Raw genomic sequence first — 23,800 nt, 5'->3', positions numbered from 1 at the left:
CAGGAATGGGCGTGGATCTATTTAGTCAGTGTATTAATCAGGAATGGGCGTGGATCTATTTAGTCTGTGTATTAATCAGGAATGGGCGTGGATCTATTTAGTCTGTGCATTAATCAGGAATGGGCGTGGATCTATTTGGTCTGTGTATGAATCAGGAATGGACGTGGATCTATTTAGTCTGTGTATTAATCAGGAATGGGCGTGGATCTATTTAGTCTGTGTATTAATCAGGAATGGACGTGGATCTGTTTAGTCTGTGTATTAATCAGGAATGGGCGTGGATCTATTTAGTCTGTGTATTAATCAGGAATGGACGTGGATCTGTTTAGTCTGTGTATTAATCAGGAATGGGCGTGGATCTATTTAGTCTGTGTATTAATCAGGAATGGACGTGGATCTATTTTGTTTGTGTATTAATCAGGAATGGACGTGGATCTATTTTGTTTGTGTATTAATCAGGAATGGACGTGGATCTATTTAGTCTGTGTATTAATCAGGATTGGACGTGGATCTATTTAGTCGGTGTATTAATCAGGAATGGGCGTGGATCTATTTAGTCGGTGTATTAATCAGGAATGGACGTGGATCTATTTAGTCGGTGTATTAATCAGGAATGGGCGTGGATCTGTTTAGTCGGTGTATTAATCAGGAATGGACGTGGATCTATTTAGTCGGTGTATTAATCAGGAATGGGCGTGGATCTGTTTAGTCTGTGTATTAATCAGGAATGGGCGTGGATCTATTTAGTCGGTGTATTAATCAGGAATGGGCGTGGATCTATTTAGTCGGTGTATTAATCAGGAATGGACGTGGATCTATTTAGTCGGTGTATTAATCAGGAATGGACGTGGATCTATTTAGTCGGTGTATTAATCAGGAATGGGCGTGGATCTATTTAGTCTGTGTATTAATCAGGAATGGGCGTGGATCTATTTAGTCTGTGTATTAATCAGGAATGGGCGTGGATCTATTTAGTCTGTGTATTAATCAGGAATGGACGTGGATCTATTTAGTCGGTGTATTAATCAGGAATGGACGTGGATCTATTTAGTCTGTGTATTAATCAGGATTGGACGTGGATCTATTTAGTCGGTGTATTAATCAGGAATGGGCGTGGATCTATTTAGTCGGTGTATTAATCAGGAATGGGCGTGGATCTATTTAGTCGGTGTATTAATCAGGAATGGACGTGGATCTATTTAGTCTGCGTATTAATCAGGAATGGACGTGGATCTATTTAGTCGGTGTGTTAATCAGGAATGGGCGTGGATCTATCTAGTCTGTGTATTAATCAGGAATGGACGTGGACCTATTTAGTCTGCGTATTAATCAGGAATGGACGTGGATCTATTTAGTCGGTGTATTAATCAGGAATGGGCGTGGATCTATCTAGTCTGTGTATTAATCAGGAATGGACGTGGATCTATTTAGTCGGTGTATTAATCAGGAATGGGCGTGGATCTATTTAGTCGGTGTATTAATCAGGAATGGGCGTGGATCTGTTTAGTCTGTGTATTAATCAGGAATGGGCGTGGATCTATTTAGTCTGTGTATTAATCAGGAATGGGCGTGGATCTATTTAGTCTGTGTATTAATCAGGAATGGACGTGGATCTATTTTGTTTGTGTATTAATCAGGAATGGACGTGGATCTATTTAGTCTGTGTATTAATCAGGATTGGACGTGGATCTATTTAGTCGGTGTATTAATCAGGAATGGGCGTGGATCTATTTAGTCGGTGTATTAATCAGGAATGGGCGTGGATCTATTTAGTCGGTGTATTAATCAGGAATGGACGTGGATCTATTTAGTCGGTGTATTAATCATGAATGGACGTGGATCTATTTAGTCTGTGTATTAATCAGGAATGGACGTGGATCTATTTAGTCTGTGTATTAATCAGGAATGGACATGGATCTATTTAGCCTGCGTATTAATCAGGAATGGACGTGGATCTATTTAGTCTGTGTATTAATCAGGAATGGGCGTGGATCTATTTAGTCTGTGTATTAATCAGGAATGGACGTGGATCTATTTAGTCTGCGTATTAATCAGGAATGGACGTGGATCTATTTAGTCTGTGTATTAATCAGGAATGGGCGTGGATCTATTTAGTCTGTGTATTAATCAGGAATGGACGTGGATCTATTTAGTCTGTGTATTAATCAGGAATGGACGTGGATCTATTTAGTCTGTGTATTAATCAGGAATGGACGTGGATCTATTTAGTCGGTGTATTAATCAGGAATGGACGTGGATCTATTTAGTCGGTGTATTTATCAGGAATGGACGTGGATCTATTTAGTCTGTGTATTAATCAGGAATGGACGTGGATCTATTTAGCCTGCGTATTAATCAGGAATGGACGTGGATCTATTTAGTCTGTGTATTAATCAGGAATGGGCGTGGATCTATTTAGTCTGTGTATTAATCAGGAATGGACGTGGATCTATTTAGTCTGTGTATTAATCAGGAATGGACGTGGATCTATTTAGTCTGCGTATTAATCAGGAATGGACGTGGATCTATTTAGTCGGTGTATTAATCAGGAATGGGCGTGGATCTATTTAGTCTGTGTATTAATCAGGAATGGACGTGGATCTATGTAGTCGGTGTATTGATCAGGAATGGACGTGGATCTATTTAGTCGGTGTATTAATCAGGAATGGACGTGGATCTATTTAGTCGGTGTATTAATCAGGAATGGACGTGGATCTATTTAGTCGGTGTATTAATCAGGAATGGACGTGGATCTATTTAGTCTGCGTATTAATCAGGAATGGACGTGGATCTATTTAGTCTGTGTATTAATCAGGAATGGACGTGGATCTATTTAGTCGGTGTGTTAATCAGGAATCGACGTGGATCTATTTACTCTGTGTATTAATCAGGAATGGACGTGGATCTATTTAGTCGGTGTATTAATCAGGAATGGACGTGGATCTATTTAGTCTGTGTATTAATCAGGAATGGACGTGGATCTATTTAGTCAGTGTATTAATCAGGAATGGACGTGGATCTATTTAGTCGGTATACTAATCAGGAATGGGCGTGGATCTATTTAGTCTGTGTATTAATCAGGAATGGACGTGGATCTATGTAGTCGGTGTATTGATCAGGAATGGACGTGGATCTATTTAGTCGGTGTATTAATCAGGAATGGACGTGGATCTATTTAGTCGGTGTATTAATCAGGAATGGACGTGGATCTATTTAGTCGGTGTATTAATCAGGAATGGACGTGGATCTATTTAGTCTGTGTATTAATCAGGAATGGAGGTGGATCTGTTTAGTCGGTGTATTAATCAGGAATAGGGCGTGGATCTATTTAGTCGGTATACTAATCAGGAATGGACGTGGATCTATTTAGTCTGTGTATTAATCAGGAATGGACGTGGATCTATTTAGTCTGTGTATTAATCCGGAATGGACGTGGATCTATTTAGTCGGTGTATTAATCAGGAATGGACGTGGATCTATTTAGTCGGTGTATTAATCAGGAATGGACGTGGATCTATTTAGTCTGTGTATTAATCAGGAATGGGCGTGGATCTATTTGGTCTGTGTATTAATCAGGAATGGACGTGGATCTATTTAGTCTGTGTATTAATCAGGAATGGGCGTGGATCTATTTAGTCTGTGTATTAATCAGGAATGGACGTGGATCTGTTTAGTCTGTGTATTAATCAGGAATGGGCGTGGATCTATTTAGTCTGTGTATTAATCAGGAATGGACGTGGATCTATTTTGTTTGTGTATTAATCAGGAATGGACGTGGATCTATTTAGTCTGTGTATTAATCAGGATTGGACGTGGATCTATTTAGTCGGTGTATTAATCAGGAATGGGCGTGGATCTATTTAGTCGGTGTATTAATCAGGAATGGGCGTGGATCTATTTAGTCGGTGTATTAATCAGGAATGGACGTGGATCTATTTAGTCTGCGTATTAATCAGGAATGGACGTGGATCTATTTAGTCGGTGTATTAATCAGGAATGGGCGTGGATCTATTTAGTCTGCGTATTAATCAGGAATGGACGTGGATCTATTTAGTCTGTGTATTAATCAGGAATGGACGTGGATCTATTTAGTCTGCGTATTAATCAGGAATGGACGTGGATCTATTTAGTCTGTGTATTAATCAGGAATGGACGTGGATCTATTTAGTCGGTGTATTAATCAGGAATGGGCGTGGATCTATCTAGTCTGTGTATTAATCAGGAATGGACGTGGATCTATTTAGTCTGCATATTAATCAGGAATGGACGTGGATCTATTTAGTCTGTGTATTAATCAGGAATGGGCGTGGATGTATTTAGTCTGTGTATTAATCAGGAATGGACGTGGATCTATGTAGTCGGTGTATTAATCAGGAATGGGCGTGGATCTATTTAGTCGGTGTATTAATCAGGAATGGACGTGGATCTATTTAGTCTGTGTATTAATCAGGAATGGACGTGGATCTATTTAGTCTGTGTATTAATCAGGAATGGACGTGGATCTATTTAGTCTGTGTATTAATCAGGATTGAACGTGGATCTATTTAGTCTGTGTATTAATCAGGAATGGACGTGGATCTATTTAGTCTGTGTATTAATCAGGAATGGACGTGGATCTATTTAGTCGGTGTATTAATCAGGAATGGACATGGATCTATTTAGTCGGTGTATTAATCAGGAATGGACGTGGATGTATTTAGTCTGTGTATTAATCAGGAATGGACGTGGATCTATTTAGTTTGTGTATTAATCAGGAATGGACGTGGATCTATTTAGTCGGTGTATTAATCAGGATTGGACATGGATCTATTTAGTCTGTGTATTAATCAGGAATGGACGTGGATCTATTTAGTCTGTGTATTAATCAGGAATGGGCGTGGATCTATTTAGTCTGTGTATTAATCAGGAATGGACGTGGATCTATTTAGTCGGTGTATTAATCAGGAATGGACGTGGATCTATTTAGTCGGTGTGTTAATCAGGAATGGACGTGGATCTATTTAGTCGGTGTATTAATCAGGAATGGATGTGGATCTATTTAGTCTGTGTATTAATCAGGAATGGACGTGGATCTATTTAGTCGGTGTGTTAATCAGGAAGGGACGTGGATCTATTTAGTCTGTGTATTAATCAGGAATGGACGTGGATCTATTTAGTCGGTGTATTAATCAGGATTGGACATGGATCTATTTAGTCTGTGTATTAATCAGGAATGGGCGTGGATCTATTTAGTCTGTGTATTAATCAGGAATGGACGTGGATCTATTTAGTCTGTGTATTAATCAGGAATCGACGTGGATCTATTTCATCGGTGTATTAATCAGGAATGGACGTGGATCTATTTAGTCGGTGTGTTAATCAGGAAGGGACGTGGATCTATTTAGTCTGTGTATTAATCAGGAATGGACGTGGATCTATTTAGTCTGTGTATTAATCAGGAATGAACGTGGATCTATTTAGTCTGTGTATTAATCAGGAATGGACGTGGATCTATTTAGTCTGTGTATTAATCAGGAATGGACGTGGATCTATTTAGTCAGTGTATTAATCAGGAATGGGCGTGGATCTATTTAGTCTGTGTATTAATCAGGAATGGGCGTGGATCTATTTAGTCTGTGTATTAATCAGGAATGGACGTGGATCTATTTAGTCAGTGTATTAATCAGGAATGGGCGTGGATCTATTTAGTCTGTGTATTAATCAGGAATGGACGTGGATCTATTTAGTCTGTGTATTAATCAGGAATGGGCGTGGATCTATTTAGTCTGTGTATTAATCAGGAATGGACGTGGATCTATTTAGTCGGTGTATTAATCAGGAATGGACGTGGATCTATTTAGTCGGTGTATTAATCAGGAATGGACGTGGATCTATTTAGTCGGTGTATTAATCAGGAATGGGCGTGGATCTATTTAGTCTGTGTATTAATCAGGAATGGACGTGGATCTATTTAGTCTGTGTATTAATCAGGAATGGGCGTGGATCCACTTAGTCTGTGTATTAATCAGGAATGGACGTGGATCTATTTAGTCTGTGTATTAATCAGGAATGGACGTGGATCTATTTAGTCGGTATACTAATCAGGAATGGACGTGGATCTATTTAGTCTGTGTATTAATCAGGAATGGACGTGGATCTATTTAGTCTGTGTATTAATCAGGAATGGAGGTGGATCTGTTTAGTCTGTGTATTAATCAGGAATGGACGTGGATCTATTTAGTCGGTATACTAATCAGGAATGGACGTGGATCTATTTAGTCTGTGTATTAATCAGGAATGGACGTGGATCTATTTAGTCGGTGTATTAATCAGGAATGGACGTGGATCTATTTAGTCTGTGTATTAATCAGGAATGGGCGTGGATCTATTTAGTCTGTGTATTAATCAGGAATGGACGTGGATCTGTTTAGTCTGTGTATTAATCAGGAATGGGCGTGGATCTATTTAGTCTGTGTATTAATCAGGAATGGACGTGGATCTATTTAGTCTGTGTATTAATCAGGATTGGACGTGGATCTATTTAGTCGGTGTATTAATCAGGAATGGGCGTGGATCTATTTAGTCGGTGTATTAATCAGGAATGGACGTGGATCTATTTAGTCGGTGTATTAATCAGGAATGGGCGTGGATCTGTTTAGTCGGTGTATTAATCAGGAATGGACGTGGATCTATTTAGTCGGTGTATTAATCAGGAATGGGCGTGGATCTGTTTAGTCTGTGTATTAATCAGGAATGGGCGTGGATCTATTTAGTCGGTGTATTAATCAGGAATGGGCGTGGATCTATTTAGTCGGTGTATTAATCAGGAATGGACGTGGATCTATTTAGTCGGTGTATTAATCAGGAATGGACGTGGATCTATTTAGTCGGTGTATTAATCAGGAATGGGCGTGGATCTGTTTAGTCTGTGTATTAATCAGGAATGGGCGTGGATCTATTTAGTCTGTGTATTAATCAGGAATGGGCGTGGATCTATTTAGTCTGTGTATTAATCAGGAATGGACGTGGATCTATTTAGTCGGTGTATTAATCAGGAATGGACGTGGATCTATTTAGTCTGTGTATTAATCAGGATTGGACGTGGATCTATTTAGTCGGTGTATTAATCAGGAATGGGCGTGGATCTATTTAGTCGGTGTATTAATCAGGAATGGGCGTGGATCTATTTAGTCGGTGTATTAATCAGGAATGGACGTGGATCTATTTAGTCTGCGTATTAATCAGGAATGGACGTGGATCTATTTAGTCGGTGTGTTAATCAGGAATGGGCGTGGATCTATCTAGTCTGTGTATTAATCAGGAATGGACGTGGATCTATTTAGTCTGCGTATTAATCAGGAATGGACGTGGATCTATTTAGTCGGTGTATTAATCAGGAATGGGCGTGGATCTATCTAGTCTGTGTATTAATCAGGAATGGACGTGGATCTATTTAGTCGGTGTATTAATCAGGAATGGGCGTGGATCTATTTAGTCGGTGTATTAATCAGGAATGGGCGTGGATCTGTTTAGTCTGTGTATTAATCAGGAATGGGCGTGGATCTATTTAGTCTGTGTATTAATCAGGAATGGGCGTGGATCTATTTAGTCTGTGTATTAATCAGGAATGGACGTGGATCTATTTTGTTTGTGTATTAATCAGGAATGGGCGTGGATCTATTTAGTCTGTGTATTAATCAGGATTGGACGTGGATCTATTTAGTCGGTGTATTAATCAGGAATGGGCGTGGATCTATTTAGTCGGTGTATTAATCAGGAATGGGCGTGGATCTATTTAGTCGGTGTATTAATCAGGAATGGACGTGGATCTATTTAGTCTGCGTATTAATCAGGAATGGACGTGGATCTATTTAGTCGGTGTGTTAATCAGGAATGGGCGTGGATCTATCTAGTCTGTGTATTAATCAGGAATGGACGTGGATCTATTTAGTCTGCGTATTAATCAGGAATGGACGTGGATCTATTTAGTCGGTGTATTAATCAGGAATGGGCGTGGATCTATCTAGTCTGTGTATTAATCAGGAATGGACGTGGATCTATTTAGTCTGCGTATTAATCAGGAATGGACGTGGATCTATTTAGTCTGTGTATTAATCAGGAATGGGCGTGGATCTATTTAGTCTGTGTATTAATCAGGAATGGACGTGGATCTATTTAGTCGGTGTATTAATCAGGAATGGGCGTGGATCTATTTAGTCTGTGTATTAATCAGGAATGGACGTGGATCTATTTAGTCTGTGTATTAATCAGGAATGGGCGTGGATCTATTTAGTCTGTGTATTAATCAGGAATGGACGTGGATCTATTTAGTCGGTGTATTAATCAGGAATGGACGTGGATCTATTTAGTCTGTGTATTAATCAGGAATGGACGTGGATCTATTTAGTCGGTGTATTAATCAGGAATGGAGGTGGATCTATTTAGTCGGTGTGTTAATCAGGAATGGGCGTGGATCTATTTAGTCGGTGTATTAATCAGGAATGGACGTGGATCTATTTAGTCGGTGTGTTAATCAGGAATGGACGTGGATCTATTTAGTCGGTGTATTAATCAGGAATGGGCGTGGATCTATTTAGTCGGTGTATTAATCAGGAATGGACGTGGATCTATTTAGTCGGTGTATTAATCAGGAATGGACGTGGATCTATTTAGTCGGTGTATTAATCAGGAATGGACGTGGATGTATTTAGTCTGTGTATTAATCAGGAATGGACGTGGATCTATTTAGTCTGCGTATTAATCAGGAATGGACGTGGATCTATTTAGTCGGTGTATTAATCAGGAATGGGCGTGGATCTATTTAGTCTGTGTATTAATCAGGAATGGACGTGGATCTATGTAGTCGGTGTATTGATCAGGAATGGACGTGGATCTATTTAGTCGGTGTATTAATCAGGAATGGACGTGGATCTATTTAGTCGGTGTATTAATCAGGAATGGACGTGGATCTATTTAGTCGGTGTATTAATCAGGAATGGACGTGGATCTATTTAGTCTGCGTATTAATCAGGAATGGACGTGGATCTATTTAGTCTGTGTATTAATCAGGAATGGACGTGGATCTATTTAGTCGGTGTGTTAATCAGGAATGGACGTGGATCTATTTACTCTGTGTATTAATCAGGAATGGACGTGGATCTATTTAGTCGGTGTATTAATCAGGAATGGACGTGGATCTATTTAGTCTGTGTATTAATCAGGAATGGACGTGGATCTATTTAGTCAGTGTATTAATCAGGAATGGACGTGGATCTATTTAGTCGGTGTATTAATCAGGAATGGACGTGGATCTATTTAGTCGGTGTATTAATCAGGAATGGACGTGGATCTATTTAGTCGGTGTATTAATCAGGAATGGACGTGGATCTATTTAGTCGGTGTATTAATCAGGAATGGACGTGGATCTATTTAGTCTGTGTATTAATCAGGAATGGACGTGGATCTATTTAGTCGGTGTATTAATCAGGAATGGACGTGGATCTATTTAGTCTGTGTATTAATCAGGAATGGGCGTGGATCTATTTAGTCTGTGTATTAATCAGGAATGGACGTGGATCTATTTAGTCTGTGTATTAATCAGGAATGGACGTGGATCTATTTAGTCTGTGTATTAATCAGGAATGGGCGTGGATCTATTTAGTCTGTGTATTAATCAGGAATGGAGGTGGATCTATTTAGTCTGTGTATTAATCAGGAATGGGCGTGGATCTATTTAGTCTGTGTATTAATCAGGAATGGACGTGGATCTATTTAGTCAGTGTATTAATCAGGAATGGGCGTGGATCTATTTAGTCTGTGTATTAATCAGGAATGGGCGTGGATCTATTTAGTCTGTGTATTAATCAGGAATGGACGTGGATCTATTTAGTCAGTGTATTAATCAGGAATGGGCGTGGATCTATTTAGTCTGTGTATTAATCAGGAATGGACGTGGATCTATTTAGTCTGTGTATTAATCAGGAATGGGCGTGGATCTATTTAGTCTGTGTATTAATCAGGAATGGAGGTGGATCTGTTTAGTCTGTGTATTAATCAGGAATGGGCGTGGATCTATTTAGTCGGTATACTAATCAGGAATGGACGTGGATCTATTTAGTCTGTGTATTAATCAGGAATGGACGTGGATCTATTTAGTCTGTGTATTAATCCGGAATGGACGTGGATCTATTTAGTCGGTGTATTAATCAGGAATGGACGTGGATCTATTTAGTCGGTTTATTAATCAGGAATGGACGTGGATCTATTTAGTCTGTGTATTAATCAGGAATGGGCGTGGATCTATTTGGTCTGTGTATTAATCAGGAATGGACGTGGATCTATTTAGTCTGTGTATTAATCAGGAATGGGCGTGGATCTATTTAGTCTGTGTATTAATCAGGAATGGACGTGGATCTGTTTAGTCTGTGTATTAATCAGGAATGGGCGTGGATCTATTTAGTCTGTGTATTAATCAGGAATGGACGTGGATCTATTTTGTTTGTGTATTAATCAGGAATGGACGTGGATCTATTTAGTCTGTGTATTAATCAGGAATGGACGTGGATCTATGTAGTCGGTGTATTAATCAGGAATGGGCGTGGATCTATTTAGTCGGTGTATTAATCAGGAATGGGCGTGGATCTATTTAGTCGGTGTATTAATCAGGAATGGACGTGGATCTATTTAGTCTGCGTATTAATCAGGAATGGACGTGGATCTATTTAGTCGGTGTATTAATCAGGAATGGGCGTGGATCTATTTAGTCTGCGTATTAATCAGGAATGGACGTGGATCTATTTAGTCTGTGTATTAATCAGGAATGGACGTGGATCTATTTAGTCTGCGTATTAATCAGGAATGGACGTGGATCTATTTAGTCTGTGTATTAATCAGGAAGGGACGTGGATCTATTTAGTCGGTGTATTAATCAGGAATGGGCGTGGATCTATCTAGTCTGTGTATTAATCAGGAATGGACGTGGATCTATTTAGTCTGCATATTAATCAGGAATGGACGTGGATCTATTTAGTCTGTGTATTAATCAGGAATGGGCGTGGATGTATTTAGTCTGTGTATTAATCAGGAATGGACGTGGATCTATGTAGTCGGTGTATTAATCAGGAATGGGCGTGGATCTATTTAGTCGGTGTATTAATCAGGAATGGACGTGGATCTATTTAGTCTGTGTATTAATCAGGAATGGACGTGGATCTATTTAGTCTGTGTATTAATCAGGAATGGACGTGGATCTATTTAGTCTGTGTATTAATCAGGATTGAACGTGGATCTATTTAGTCTGTGTATTAATCAGGAATGGACGTGGATCTATTTAGTCTGTGTATTAATCAGGAATGGACGTGGATCTATTTAGTCGGTCTATTAATCAGGAATGGACATGGATCTATTTAGTCGGTGTATTAATCAGGAATGGACGTGGATGTATTTAGTCTGTGTATTAATCAGGAATGGACGTGGATCTATTTAGTTTGTGTATTAATCAGGAATGGACGTGGATCTATTTAGTCGGTGTATTAATCAGGATTGGACATGGATCTATTTAGTCTGTGTATTAATCAGGAATGGACGTGGATCTATTTAGTCTGTGTATTAATCAGGAATGGGCGTGGATCTATTTAGTCTGTGTATTAATCAGGAATGGACGTGGATCTATTTAGTCGGTGTATTAATCAGGAATGGACGTGGATCTATTTAGTCGGTGTGTTAATCAGGAATGGACGTGGATCTATTTAGTCGGTGTATTAATCAGGAATGGATGTGGATCTATTTAGTCTGTGTATTAATCAGGAATGGACGTGGATCTATTTAGTCGGTGTGTTAATCAGGAAGGGACGTGGATCTATTTAGTCTGTGTATTAATCAGGAATGGACGTGGATCTATTTAGTCGGTGTATTAATCAGGATTGGACATGGATCTATTTAGTCTGTGTATTAATCAGGAATGGGCGTGGATCTATTTAGTCTGTGTATTAATCAGGAATGGACGTGGATCTATTTAGTCTGTGTATTAATCAGGAATCGACGTGGATCTATTTCGTCGGTGTATTAATCAGGAATGGACGTGGATCTATTTAGTCGGTGTGTTAATCAGGAAGGGACGTGGATCTATTTAGTCTGTGTATTAATCAGGAATGGACGTGGATCTATTTAGTCTGTGTATTAATCAGGAATGAACGTGGATCTATTTAGTCTGTGTATTAATCAGGAATGGACGTGGATCTATTTAGTCTGTGTATTAATCAGGAATGGACGTGGATCTATTTAGTCTGCGTATTAATCAGGAATGGACGTGGATCTATTTAGTCTGCGTATTAATCAGGAATGGGCGTGGATCTATTTAGTCGGTGTATTAATCAGGAATGGACGTGGATCTATTTAGTCTGTGTATTAATCAGGAATGGACGTGGATCTATTTAGTCGGTATACTAATCAGGAATGGACGTGGATCTATTTAGTCGGTGTATTAATCAGGAATGGGCGTGGATCTATTTAGTCTGTGTATTAATCAGGAATGGGCGTGGATCTATTTAGTCTGTGTATTAATCAGGAATGGACGTGGATCTATTTAGTCTGTGTATTAATCAGGAATGGGCGTGGATCTATTTAGTCTGTGTATTAATCAGGAATGGAGGTGGATCTGTTTATTCTGTGTATTAATCAGGAATGGACGTGGATCTATTTAGTCTGTGTATTAATCAGGAATGGACGTGGATCTATTTAGTCGGTGTATTAATCAGGAATGGACGTGGATCTATTTAGTCGGTGTATTAATCAGGAATGGACGTGGATCTATTTAGTCTGTGTATTAATCAGGAATGGACGTGGATCTATTTAGTCGGTGTATTAATCAGGAATGGGCGTGGATCTATTTGGTCTGTGTATTAATCAGGAATGGACGTGGATCTATTTAGTCTGTGTATTAATCAGGAATGGACGTGGATCTATTTAGTCTGCGTATTAATCAGGAATGGACGTGGATCTATTTAGTCGGTGTATTAATCAGGAATGGACGTGGATCTATTTAGTCTGTGTATTAATCAGGAATGGACGTGGATCTATTCAGTGATTTTTCAACAAAGTTTGCATCATATTGTACCAAATTGTAATTTTTTTCTTGCATTTTATAAAAGTTCTTACAATAAATGGAGATATTTTAGTATTAATGACAAAAGCTGTTCAGTATTATATTCTTCATAGTTGCAGTCACATTGGCTAGATGATCATTTTCGTGGTTCAGCTGGGATGCCATACATTTCCTGATGGCCTGTCGGACATGGGGATGATAATCAATATAGCTGCCCCCAACTGGGTCTTAAACTAATCCCAGCAATCGGAATGCAGCAGAATGCTGAGCCTCCACTGTGCTCGCTCGATGCCAAGTTTATTCTTTCCTCGGTCGGGAAAACAAAATTACACAGAATACTCCAGAACTGAGGCTCTCCAATTGTATCAGCATTTCCTTACCTCTGTCATTAAATCCTCTTGCAATAAAGACCAACATCCCATCGATGTTTGGTTTGACTATACATTTCACATCGCCATATTACACACGGTCAATTGACTCACTCTGTCCCACAATTCCACATTACCCCCCCACTCTCTCTCTCTCTCTCTCTCTCTCTCTGAGTCTTACCTCTCCATGGCTGTTTCCAGATGAGTATTCCAATTATCCCGACAAGAACAGATAATGCGCTGATTGTTGACCCGGTTAAGATTCCGAGATGAAGGTATCCCACACTATTTTCTGGAATTTCTGAAACATAATTGAATAATATCAGGATTGTTTCTCTGATCTTCAATATATTTTCAGTGTTCTGTTGGCCTAGTTTGATCCTGTTCTATCTTCCAGGAAGATGTTATCTAACCTCGGGATCAACATGACTGATATTTCCACATGGACAGTATACTGACTGAAAGCATCTCCATTTCAACTGAATTGCAGGTTAGCTCTTCACACAAACACCATGATAAAAATCAATCCCCAACCTTGTTCGCAAACCGATAATGTACTGCAGGGGCAGAGTGAGGTTAGGGACATAGCAATTAAGGCATTCAAGACCTGAGCAGCTTGGCTGTCACTCCATTACTGATCTGAGGGAATGCTGCACTGCTCAGTGGCTGGGGGAACAATGCTGAGGCACGGCTGCATGGTGAAAGGGACACTGTCCATGGAGCTGTTGGAGGGGACATACTCAGGCAATGTTGCACTATTCTGAGGGAGTGCTGCACTGTTGGAGGGTCAGTACTGAGGGAGTGCCACACTGTCAGAGGGTCGGTACTAAGCGAGTGCCGCACTGTCGGAGAGTCAGTACTGAGGGAGTGCCACACTGTCAGAGGGTCAGTACTGAGCAAGTGCCGCACTGTTGGAGGGTCTGTACTGAGGGAGTGCTGCACTGTTGGAGGGTCAGTACTGAGGGAGTGCCACAATGTTGGAGGGTCAGTACTGAGGGACTGCTGAACTGTTAGAGGGTCAGTACTGAGGGAGTGCCACACTGTTGGAGGGTCAGTACTGATGGATGGAGATGTTGCACTGTCAGTGGGTCAGTACTGAGGGAGTGCAGCACTGTCAGAGGGTCAGTACTGAGGGAGTGCCACACTGCCCCGGAGGTCAGGACTGAGGGAGTGCCGCACTGTTGGAGGTTCAGTACTGAGGGAGTGCCGCACTGTCAGCAGGTCAGTACTGAGGGAGTGCTGCACTGTCAGCGGGTCAGTACTGACGGAGTGCCGCACTGTCAGCGGGTCAGTACTGAGGGAGTGCCGCACTGTCAGCGGATCAGTACTGAGGGAGTGCCGCACTGTCAGCGGGTCAGTACTGAGGGAGTGCCGCACTGTCAGCGGGTCAGTACTGAGGGAGTGCCGCACTGTCAGAGGGTCAGTACTGAGGGAGTGCTGCACTGACTAGTTTTCTGTTCTTGCTGCTGTGGGAATTGAATATTATGTAAATGGAGAAAGACTGCAGAAAGCTTCAGCAAAAAGGGATTTGCGAATCCTCATGTATAAATCACAAAAGAAACTACCAGCCTAGTTCAGTGAGTGACAGGGAAGACACATGGGGTGTTGGTTTCAAAGGCTGGATGTTGTTCAAAGGGAATGGAGTGGAAAGGTCAGGAGGTTTTGCTAAAATTATACAAGACAATATTCAAGCCACGACTGGAATACCGTGATCAGTTTTGTGTCCCCTATCTAAGGAAAGATATAAAACAGTCCAAAGAAGGTTCCCTAGGCTGACACCAGGTATTGAGTGACTGTTTCATGAGTAGGTATTGAGTTGGTTGGACACGTACTCATTGGAATTTAGGAGAATGAGAGGTGACCTTCTGGAAATATGCAAGATTTTGATGGACTTGACAAAGTAGATGCAGAAAGATGATTTCTCCTTCGGAGAGAGCTTACACCAGAATATATATTTTCAGAATTGGTTGTGCATTTAAAATAGAGATGACAAGGTCTCTCGTCTCCCAGAAGACAGTGAATCTGTGGAATTCCTTGTCACAGAGATCTGATGAGGCTACAGGAGGGCAGGTCAGGAGCAACACCAGCTAAGTCTAAAACAGTGTCAACCAAGTGAAGCCACAACATAGGACTACTTACCCATCAAACAGAGTAATCATCATGTGATAGGCAAGACTAAATGTTCCAGTAATAAATAGATTAGATCTAAACTCTGCAATCCTAACACACTCTATCATGAATCTTCATCACAACAGCTAAACGGTATGGAAGACCCACAAATATCTCTACCTTAAACAAAAGGAAGCCAATTAATAAGGTGTTGGTCTGGTAAAGCAAAATTTGTGGGTTCAAACTCTATCCACACTTCCAAATGACTGCCTGAAGCAAGTTCCTTGTATTCTGCATCCACTCAGAATTATACGGAAAGCTGCCTTGCTGTTCTGCCATGTACAATGTTTTCAATCTCAATCTCAATTCGAAGTCAGGGAGGCAAAGGGAGCCAAGACGAAGAGTTTGTGGAACGTTTCAGGTTAGACCAGAGGGCAGACTGGACTAGACTTGATACTGTGCAAAGTGATAACATTAATTAGTGAAAACTCTCCACTGCAACTGATGCTAAAGGTGTTCAACCATCTTCAACTGCTTCATCCATGAGCTGCCCTCTAATTTAAGGGACAATATTCAGTTTCATTGGTAACTCCCCAGGTGCTGAAGCAATCTGTGCGCATGTGCAACAAAACCTAGTTCCTATTTAGGCACTGGGTGGGAAGTGATAAGTAACCTTCATGCCACCCAGTGCCAAGCAATGTCCATCACCAATAATCCAATCAGTTTCCTTGATGTTCAATGACATGACCATCACTACGTTTCTCACCACCAACATCCCAGGGTTACCATTTACCAGAATCTTAGCTGAACCAGTTATATCAATGCTGTGGCTGAACAGCAGGGCATTCTGCGATGAGTAACTCACATTCTGTCTCCCCAACGCTTGCCCTGCTAGTCATAAGACAGCACTGCGGTAGCATACTCCCCAGTTACTTGGATGAGTGCAGCTTCAATAACACTGAGGCATCTCAACACCATTCCTGACAGACCGGTCAGCTTGATTGGTATCCCATCCACCCCCTTCAACTTTCGCTCTCTCCATTACCTATACAGCAGAGCTGCAGTGGGTACAAATAAATATTATGCAATGCAGCAACTTGACAACCATTCCAAATACATGACTTCTGCTACCTAGAAGGACAAGAGCAGCAGACCCAATGAGAACACCACCACCTACAAGCGTGCCCTCTAAGACATACACAGTCACCATGACTTCATCAAGCTCCTAGAATTCCCTTTCTAACTGCACTGTGGCTGCTCCGAAACCACAGGGGCTACAGCAGTTCGAGGAGGAAGCTCACTGCACCTTCTCAAGGCAGTTAGGGGGGAGTCAACAAATGTCCGTGACACCAATAACCCGATGGAAGAATAAAGAAAATACAGGAGGTCTGTGCAGAATACCGTTGGGATAATGGGAAGTAGTGATATGATATTGGGAGCGGAGGGGCTCATGGGGGTGATGAGAGGCAAGTAGAGGTGGTAATGGGATAGAGGGTGATAAAGAAATGAATATGATGATAAGATAATGGGGTTCGTGATGGGATGGTAGGGTTGTTTTTATATTCATCCATGGGATGAGGGAATTGCTAGATAGGCCAGCATTTATTGTCTTTCCAAAAGGGCAGTGCAAGTCAACTGCATTGCTGTGGGTCTGGAGTCACGTGTAGTCTAGGCCAGGTAACGATGGCAGATTTCCTTCCCAAAAAGGTATTAGTGAACCAGATAGGTTTTTCATGGTCATCATCAATCTCCTAATTTCAGATTTTGAACTAAATTCAAATTCCACCATCTACCATGGCAGGATTCAAACCCGGGTCCTCAGAAAATTACCTGGGTTTCTGGAGTCACAATCCAGTGCTAGTAACAGGCCATCATCTCCCATGGTGATGGGGTAGGAGGGTAACAAGTGTGCATTGAGAGACACAGTGAGAGTCAGGTGGATGAGGCAGTGAGTGTTTCCGAACCTGCTGTCATAGTGTCCTGATATCAAATACAACCGATCGCTTCACTTGATCTCATCAGCAATGTCACTCTTCCGAAAGGATTTAAGAAAATGAGTATGAGATCTGCATGTCGAGGATACACTTTTCCTGTGTTCCTCTTATCATTTAAATGGGCTCAGCCATATTTATAAACATCAGTATTTACTTCCATAACTAGATCCAACTTTAAGAACCGAGCTTTCTTTTCTTGTCTGATTGTTTAGAAAACCTAAATTCTCAAGGTATTCGATTCTAGTTCAGCAACATGTCAGAGATTTAACCTCAGGCTCTCCCTGAATTCTGTGTTTACATTCTCTCATGAGGATAAGTAGAAGCAGGAGTAGCCAGATCTGCTCACTCTACCTTTCAATACAAACTTGGGTCATTTCATGCCTTAACCCCACTTTCCTGCTTATTCCCCAGATCCCTTCGTTCCCTGAGACACCAAACTCTGTCCACCTCAGACATAAATATATTCAGCAGTGGAACATTCACAGCCTTATAGGGGACACAATTCCAAAGATTCAAAATTCTTCTGAAGGGCCGTACATAGAACAAGGAACTCGCCAGTGTCTTGGGATTAGTAACTGCAGCCTGTATCTCATTCACTTTCCCTTCTCAGTCAAGCATGTACTCTCACACTCGTGCTGCCCCACATTTCCAGTGCAGTGTCCCTTACCCCACTGATAGAGCTGGGCCTCTGCCAGGCTGCTGTGGTCAATGTGACAGGAGTATTGATCCTCATCCCCAGCACTGATCTCAATCTCTTTCTGGATCTGATGGGTCCCATCGTGGTTCGGTCGTACCCCCGAGGATTGGGTCTCAGACATGACCTCTCCATTCCTTAGCCAGGTCACCTCGATGTCTGCAGGATAAAACCCAGTGACCAGGCAGGAGAGAGTGAGCGACTTGTCCTGACCATTGGGCTCCCTCCTGGAGATGAACACTTCAGGCTGAACTGTGATGGGAAAGGGTGAAAACACAAACAACAGACAGACACTGAATGGAATGGGAGAGCGGTTTCATAGATCAGTGAGGTTAGATCGGAACATGGAACAAAACTGAACTACACACCTTTCCTTTTAAGATATTCCTTTCCAATGCTTAAGCGTGATTTTAAACGTTCAACAAGTTCAACTTCCATCAGCCATTTCCAAAACTTGTTCCAGGATTCATCAGAATCCCATTTCTGTTTAGTCTTCACTGCGTTGTGATGTGATGCGACCCATCGCATTCTGTCTGACTCCAAACTAATGTAGTCCTTTCCATCAAAGGCAACACTCATTGTTCTCTTAATGGAGCCATCTTCAGACAGCTCAACATTCCTTATCCATTGCAAAATGTGCATTCCTGTCAAAGATAAACAGGGAAATAAATCAAATTTTCATGGGAGAAAGGTACTCAATGGGTTCAGTATTAGAGTAAATTTCTCTGATGGCTCAGAATTATACTCCCTGACACACATTTGCACCCATCATTACATTAGTAACACCCTCTGTGAACTTGGTATTACAGTCTTAGATCCCACAGTGGGCACTTTATTATACTCTGCGGGCTCAGATTTACAACAATAAGTTTCTCTATGTTCAGTATTACAACAATGGGTCTCTCTGACTCATAGAGTCACAGAGATGTACAGCACAGAAACAGACCCTTCGGTCCAACCCATCCATGCCAACCAGATATCCCAACCCAATCTAGTCCCACCTGCCAGCACTTGGCCCATATCCCTCCAAACCCTTCCTATTCATATACCCATCAGAGCCCTTTTAAATGTTGCAATTGTACCAGCCTCAAACACTTCCTCTGGCAGCTTATTCCATACGTACCCGCCTCTGTATGAAAAAGTTGCCCCTTAGCTCCCTTTCATATCTTTCCCCTCTCACCCTAAACCTACGCCCTCAAGTTCTGGATTCCCCCACCCCAGGGAAAAGGCTTTGTTTATTTATCCTATCCATGCCCCTCATGCTTTTATAAACTTCTATAACATTAGATTAGATTCCCTACATGTGGGAATAGGCCCTTCGGCCGAACAAGTCCACACCGACCCTCTGAAGAGCAACCCGCCCAGACCCATTCCCCTACATTTACCCCTGACTAATCCACCTAACACTAGTGGTAATTGAGCATGGCCAATTCCCCTAACCTGCACATCTTTGGACTGTGGGAGGAAACAGGAGTACTCAGAGGAAACCCATGCAGACACGGGGAGAATGTGCAAACTCCACACAGACTGTTACCAGAGGCTGAAATTGAACCTGGGTCTCTGGTGCTCTGAGTCACCGTGCCGCCCCGGTGAGGTCACCTGGGGTCACCCCTCAGCCTCCGATGCTCCAGGGAAAACAGCCCCAACCTGTTCAGCCTCCCTCTATAGCTCAAACCCTCCAACCTTGATAACATCTTGTAAATTGTTTCTGAACCTTTTCAAGTTTCACAACAGCTTTCCGATAGGAAGGAGACCAGAATTGCATGCTATATTCCAACAGTGGCCTAACCAATGTCCTGTACAGCCGCAACATGACCTTGCAACTCCTGTACTCAATACTCTGACCAATAAAGGAAAGCATACCAAACGTCTTCTTCATTATCCTATCTACCTGCGACTCCACTTTCAAGGAGCTATGAACCTGTACCCCAAGGTCTCTTTGTTCAGCAACACTCTTGAGGACCTAACCATTAAGTGTATAAGTCCTGCTAAGATTTGCTTTCCCAAAATGCAGCACCTCACATTTATCTGAATTAAACTCCATCTGCCACTCCTCAGCCCATTGGCTCATCTGGTCCAAATCCTGTTGTAATCTGAGGTCATCCTCTTTGCTGTCCACTACACCTCCAATTTTGGTGTCATCTGCAAACTTACTAACTGTACCTCTTATGCTCACATCCAAAACATTTATATAAATGATGAAAAGTAGAGGACGCAGCACTGATCCTTGTGGTACTCCACTGGTCACAGGGCTCCAGTCTGAAAAACAACCCTGCACCACCACCCTCTGTCTTCTACCTTTGAGCCAATACTGTATCCAAATGGCTAGTTCTCCCTATATTCCATGAGATCTAACCTTGCTAATCAGTCTCCCATGGGGAACCTTGTCAAACGCCTTACTGATGTCCATATAGATCATGTCAATCGTTCTGCCCTCATCAATCCTCTTTGTTACTTCTTCAAAAAGCCATGTTGACTATCCCTAATCAGTCCTTGCCTTTTCAAATACATGTACATCCTGTCCCTCAGGATTCCCTCCAACAACTTGCCCACCACCGAGGTCAGGCTCACTGGTCTATAGTTCCCTGGCTTGTCCTTACCACCCTTCTTAAACAGTGGCACCACGTTTGCCAACCTCCAGTCTTCTGGCACCTCACCAGTGACTATTGATGATACAAATATCTCAGCAAAGAGCCCAGCAATCACTTCCCTAGCTTCCCACAGAGTTCTAGGGTACACTTGATCAGGTTCTGGGGATTTATCCACTTTTATGTGTTTCAAGACGTCCAGCACTTCCTCCTCTGTAATATGGACATTTTCAACATGTTTCCCTACATTCTATATCTTCCATATCCTTTCCCACAGTAAATACTGATGCAAAATACTCATTTAGTTTCTCCCCCATCTCATGCGGCTCCACACAAAGGCCACCTTACTGATCTTTGAGGGGCCCTATTCTCTCCCTCGTTACCCTTTTGTCCTTAATGTATTTGTAAAAACCCTTTGGATCCTCCTTAACCCTATTTGCCAAAGCTATCTCATGTCTCCGTTTTGCCCTCCTGATTTCACTCTTAAGTATACTCCTACTGCCTTTATACTCTCCTAAGGGTTCATTCGCTCTATCCTGTCTATACCTGACATGGGTTCAGTATGATGTGAATAAATACCTGTGAGCTGTGCCTTGCAATAATGGATACACTATGTACTCATACATTAATAAAACCCTTGTGTCTGTGCCATCTTTGAAAGGGCACTGTGCACCTGAACAAATATTGGCAATCTGCTGCTGCCCATCATTGGCAACCTAATGGCACAGTAGCCAAAAAGGCATATTCCCCATAGCACACAGCTGACATTATTTACATCACACATACAATTCCATTCTCTCACCTCAGTCACTGTTTAACCACCACACTGGACCTGTCCTTGGCAGAGTCCTGGCTGAACACCCTCTAAGGCAGTATTACATTGACCCTAATGCAACTTGCCATTGTCCAGTGGGGATACATCACAGAGAGGCAAGCAAGCAGATATTTCCAACCACAAACGTGACCTTTTATTTACCAAAACTGAAATGAAGCCCAACAGAGGCTGAATTACATCCCACAGTACCAACCAGGTTTTGGTATCATGACCGAAAAATGTTCCAGTCCACAATGGTCTGCTGCAACCAGTCTCTTCAATGAGGTTCTGTCAAGTGTGTTTTGTTTGTGCAGCTGAGCTCTGTCATGGTCAATGTCAGCTTCCCCTGGGTGTGGAAGAAGGTGACACTGCACCTCAGTAAGGTTAATTAAATTACATAAAGAAACGGCCAAGTATTAGTTTTTTAAGTGTCGAAGGAGACATGAGAGGGACGTCCGAGGACCACATCCCAACGGACAGTCCTTTAGGAAAAATGTTAAGAGATTGGAAGTACAATCCTCAGACATGAGGAAATGATAAAAAAAAAGATAAAATGTCAATTGAAAACAGCCTTACAGTCAGGAGGAACTTCGTGTCAGAAGGGCTACTGAGGGTACACTTCGTAACTAACTTATAGCCAGACATCCAAAAATATATTCAAACCCGAGAGGAGTCGTTGTGGGAAGCTCAAAGTGTCTGTGAGATACGGTGTCTGTGTGTGAGTGAGAGAGAGAGAGAGAGAGAAAAGAGCTGTACAGCTGGTAGAAAGTTTAACCCTTTGTGATTCAGTTTGAATGCACATTTGTTTGTTGGTGATTGAGTGTTCGGCCATTATTCATGCATTAGAAGTTTTTTTTTAACGACCTATAGCATGGTAGTTGAGCAGTGGCTGGTCGGGACTACTTGGGAGGACTAGTTTTGGATTTGAATCAGGGGACTAAAACCGGGTAGTTGTGGTGGATTTCAAGGTTGGGAGCTGTATGCATTTCACATTTTGAATATTAAACACTGAATAAATGAATTTATAATATATAAATATATATTTACAAGTAAGATTCCAAAATGTATAGTTAGGAACAGGCTTTAAAGAAAAGCAAGCATAAATTGATAAATTGTATTTGAGATTACAGGGAGCAAGAAATATTGCAATATTTATTTTTTAAAAATCAAGGTCTAAACAAACATTGCGTGATGAGGAATGGCCATGACGTGGCCCTAAAGCTGTTCAGTTGGTTAAATCGAGTCAGCAATTGATCTGGCAACGTAACATGAGAAGCAGAAACAAAAAGGCAAAAATAATGCTAGCCCACGGTTGATGAGGTAATAAAGAAAAGGACAAAACTAAAAGGAGAAGGAAACCGGAATGGTGGTGGGCAGCATGTTGAACATAAAGGGAGGAGAAGGGATCGGGGAGGAGATGTGGAGGGGTCTGGTGGATAGGAACAAGGGTCAAAGTGGAAATCCCCACAGGTGGGGTGTTATTACTGTGGAAGGACGGGTCACTTTAAGGGAGAGTGTCCAGATCCGAAAAAGGACGTAAAGGCAGTACCGTTTATGAACCTTGATGAAAAATAGGGATGTCAGGAGATCCTGCCCCCGGGGACCCACCAGGAACCCTTGATAAATTTAAAGGTGGGACCTTACAAAGAGGACGTAGTTTTCCAAGTCGATACGGGGGCAGCAAGGTCATTCTTAAATTTTAAGCCCAAGGGAGTGGGAACGAAAGAGTTAATTGGATTATGGTGACAGTTTTGTGATGAGAGGCACGAAGAATCAGTTTTGTGCTCATGACAAAATACTGCCACCAAATTGGGGATTGAATTAACTGCAAATGGTGCAATGGAATCTGTTCAGGTTCTTAAAAATGAATGTGCTCGAGCAAAACAATGACAGAAACAGAATGAGAAGGCACAAGTGATTGGTAAACAAACAGAACTGCACAGTTACAGTTTTAAAAAATGTTTTGGTCATTTGTTACGTTTCCACCCTGAATTATATAATATATATAATTAATAATTCATATTTATAATAAATCAATTGTGCTAGCCTGAATCAATATTAATTGGCAGGATTCCTTCACACATTCTCAGTGACCTGTCATATTGATTCATGGTTAATTTAAAACATGACTGCATTAAGTCATTGTTAATTC

General features: G+C 41.5%; 1 protein-coding gene across 1 annotated transcript in view; it reads right to left on the bottom strand.

Annotated features, from left to right (window-relative positions):
• LOC122541262 (uncharacterized) overlaps nt 1–23,800 on the bottom strand; it is a 94,703-nt gene that overhangs the window by 57,010 nt on the left and 13,893 nt on the right. The window contains exons 3-5 of the mRNA XM_087979714.1: nt 18,615–18,890; nt 18,220–18,498; nt 13,631–13,750 (exon numbers count right to left, since the gene is read on the bottom strand). Of these exons, the coding sequence (XP_087835840.1) occupies nt 13,631–13,750; nt 18,220–18,498; nt 18,615–18,890 (675 nt within the window). The remainder of the gene's footprint in view (nt 1–13,630; nt 13,751–18,219; nt 18,499–18,614; nt 18,891–23,800) is intronic.

The sequence above is a fragment of the Chiloscyllium plagiosum genome, unplaced genomic scaffold (assembly GCF_037043375.1).
Source record: "Chiloscyllium plagiosum isolate Xiang-an unplaced genomic scaffold, Cpla_swu_hap1 HiC_scaffold_35, whole genome shotgun sequence".
NCBI lineage: Eukaryota > Metazoa > Chordata > Chondrichthyes > Orectolobiformes > Hemiscylliidae > Chiloscyllium > Chiloscyllium plagiosum.
Note: the sequence above shows the minus strand (reverse complement) of the source record. Positions and strands in the feature narration are given on the sequence as shown.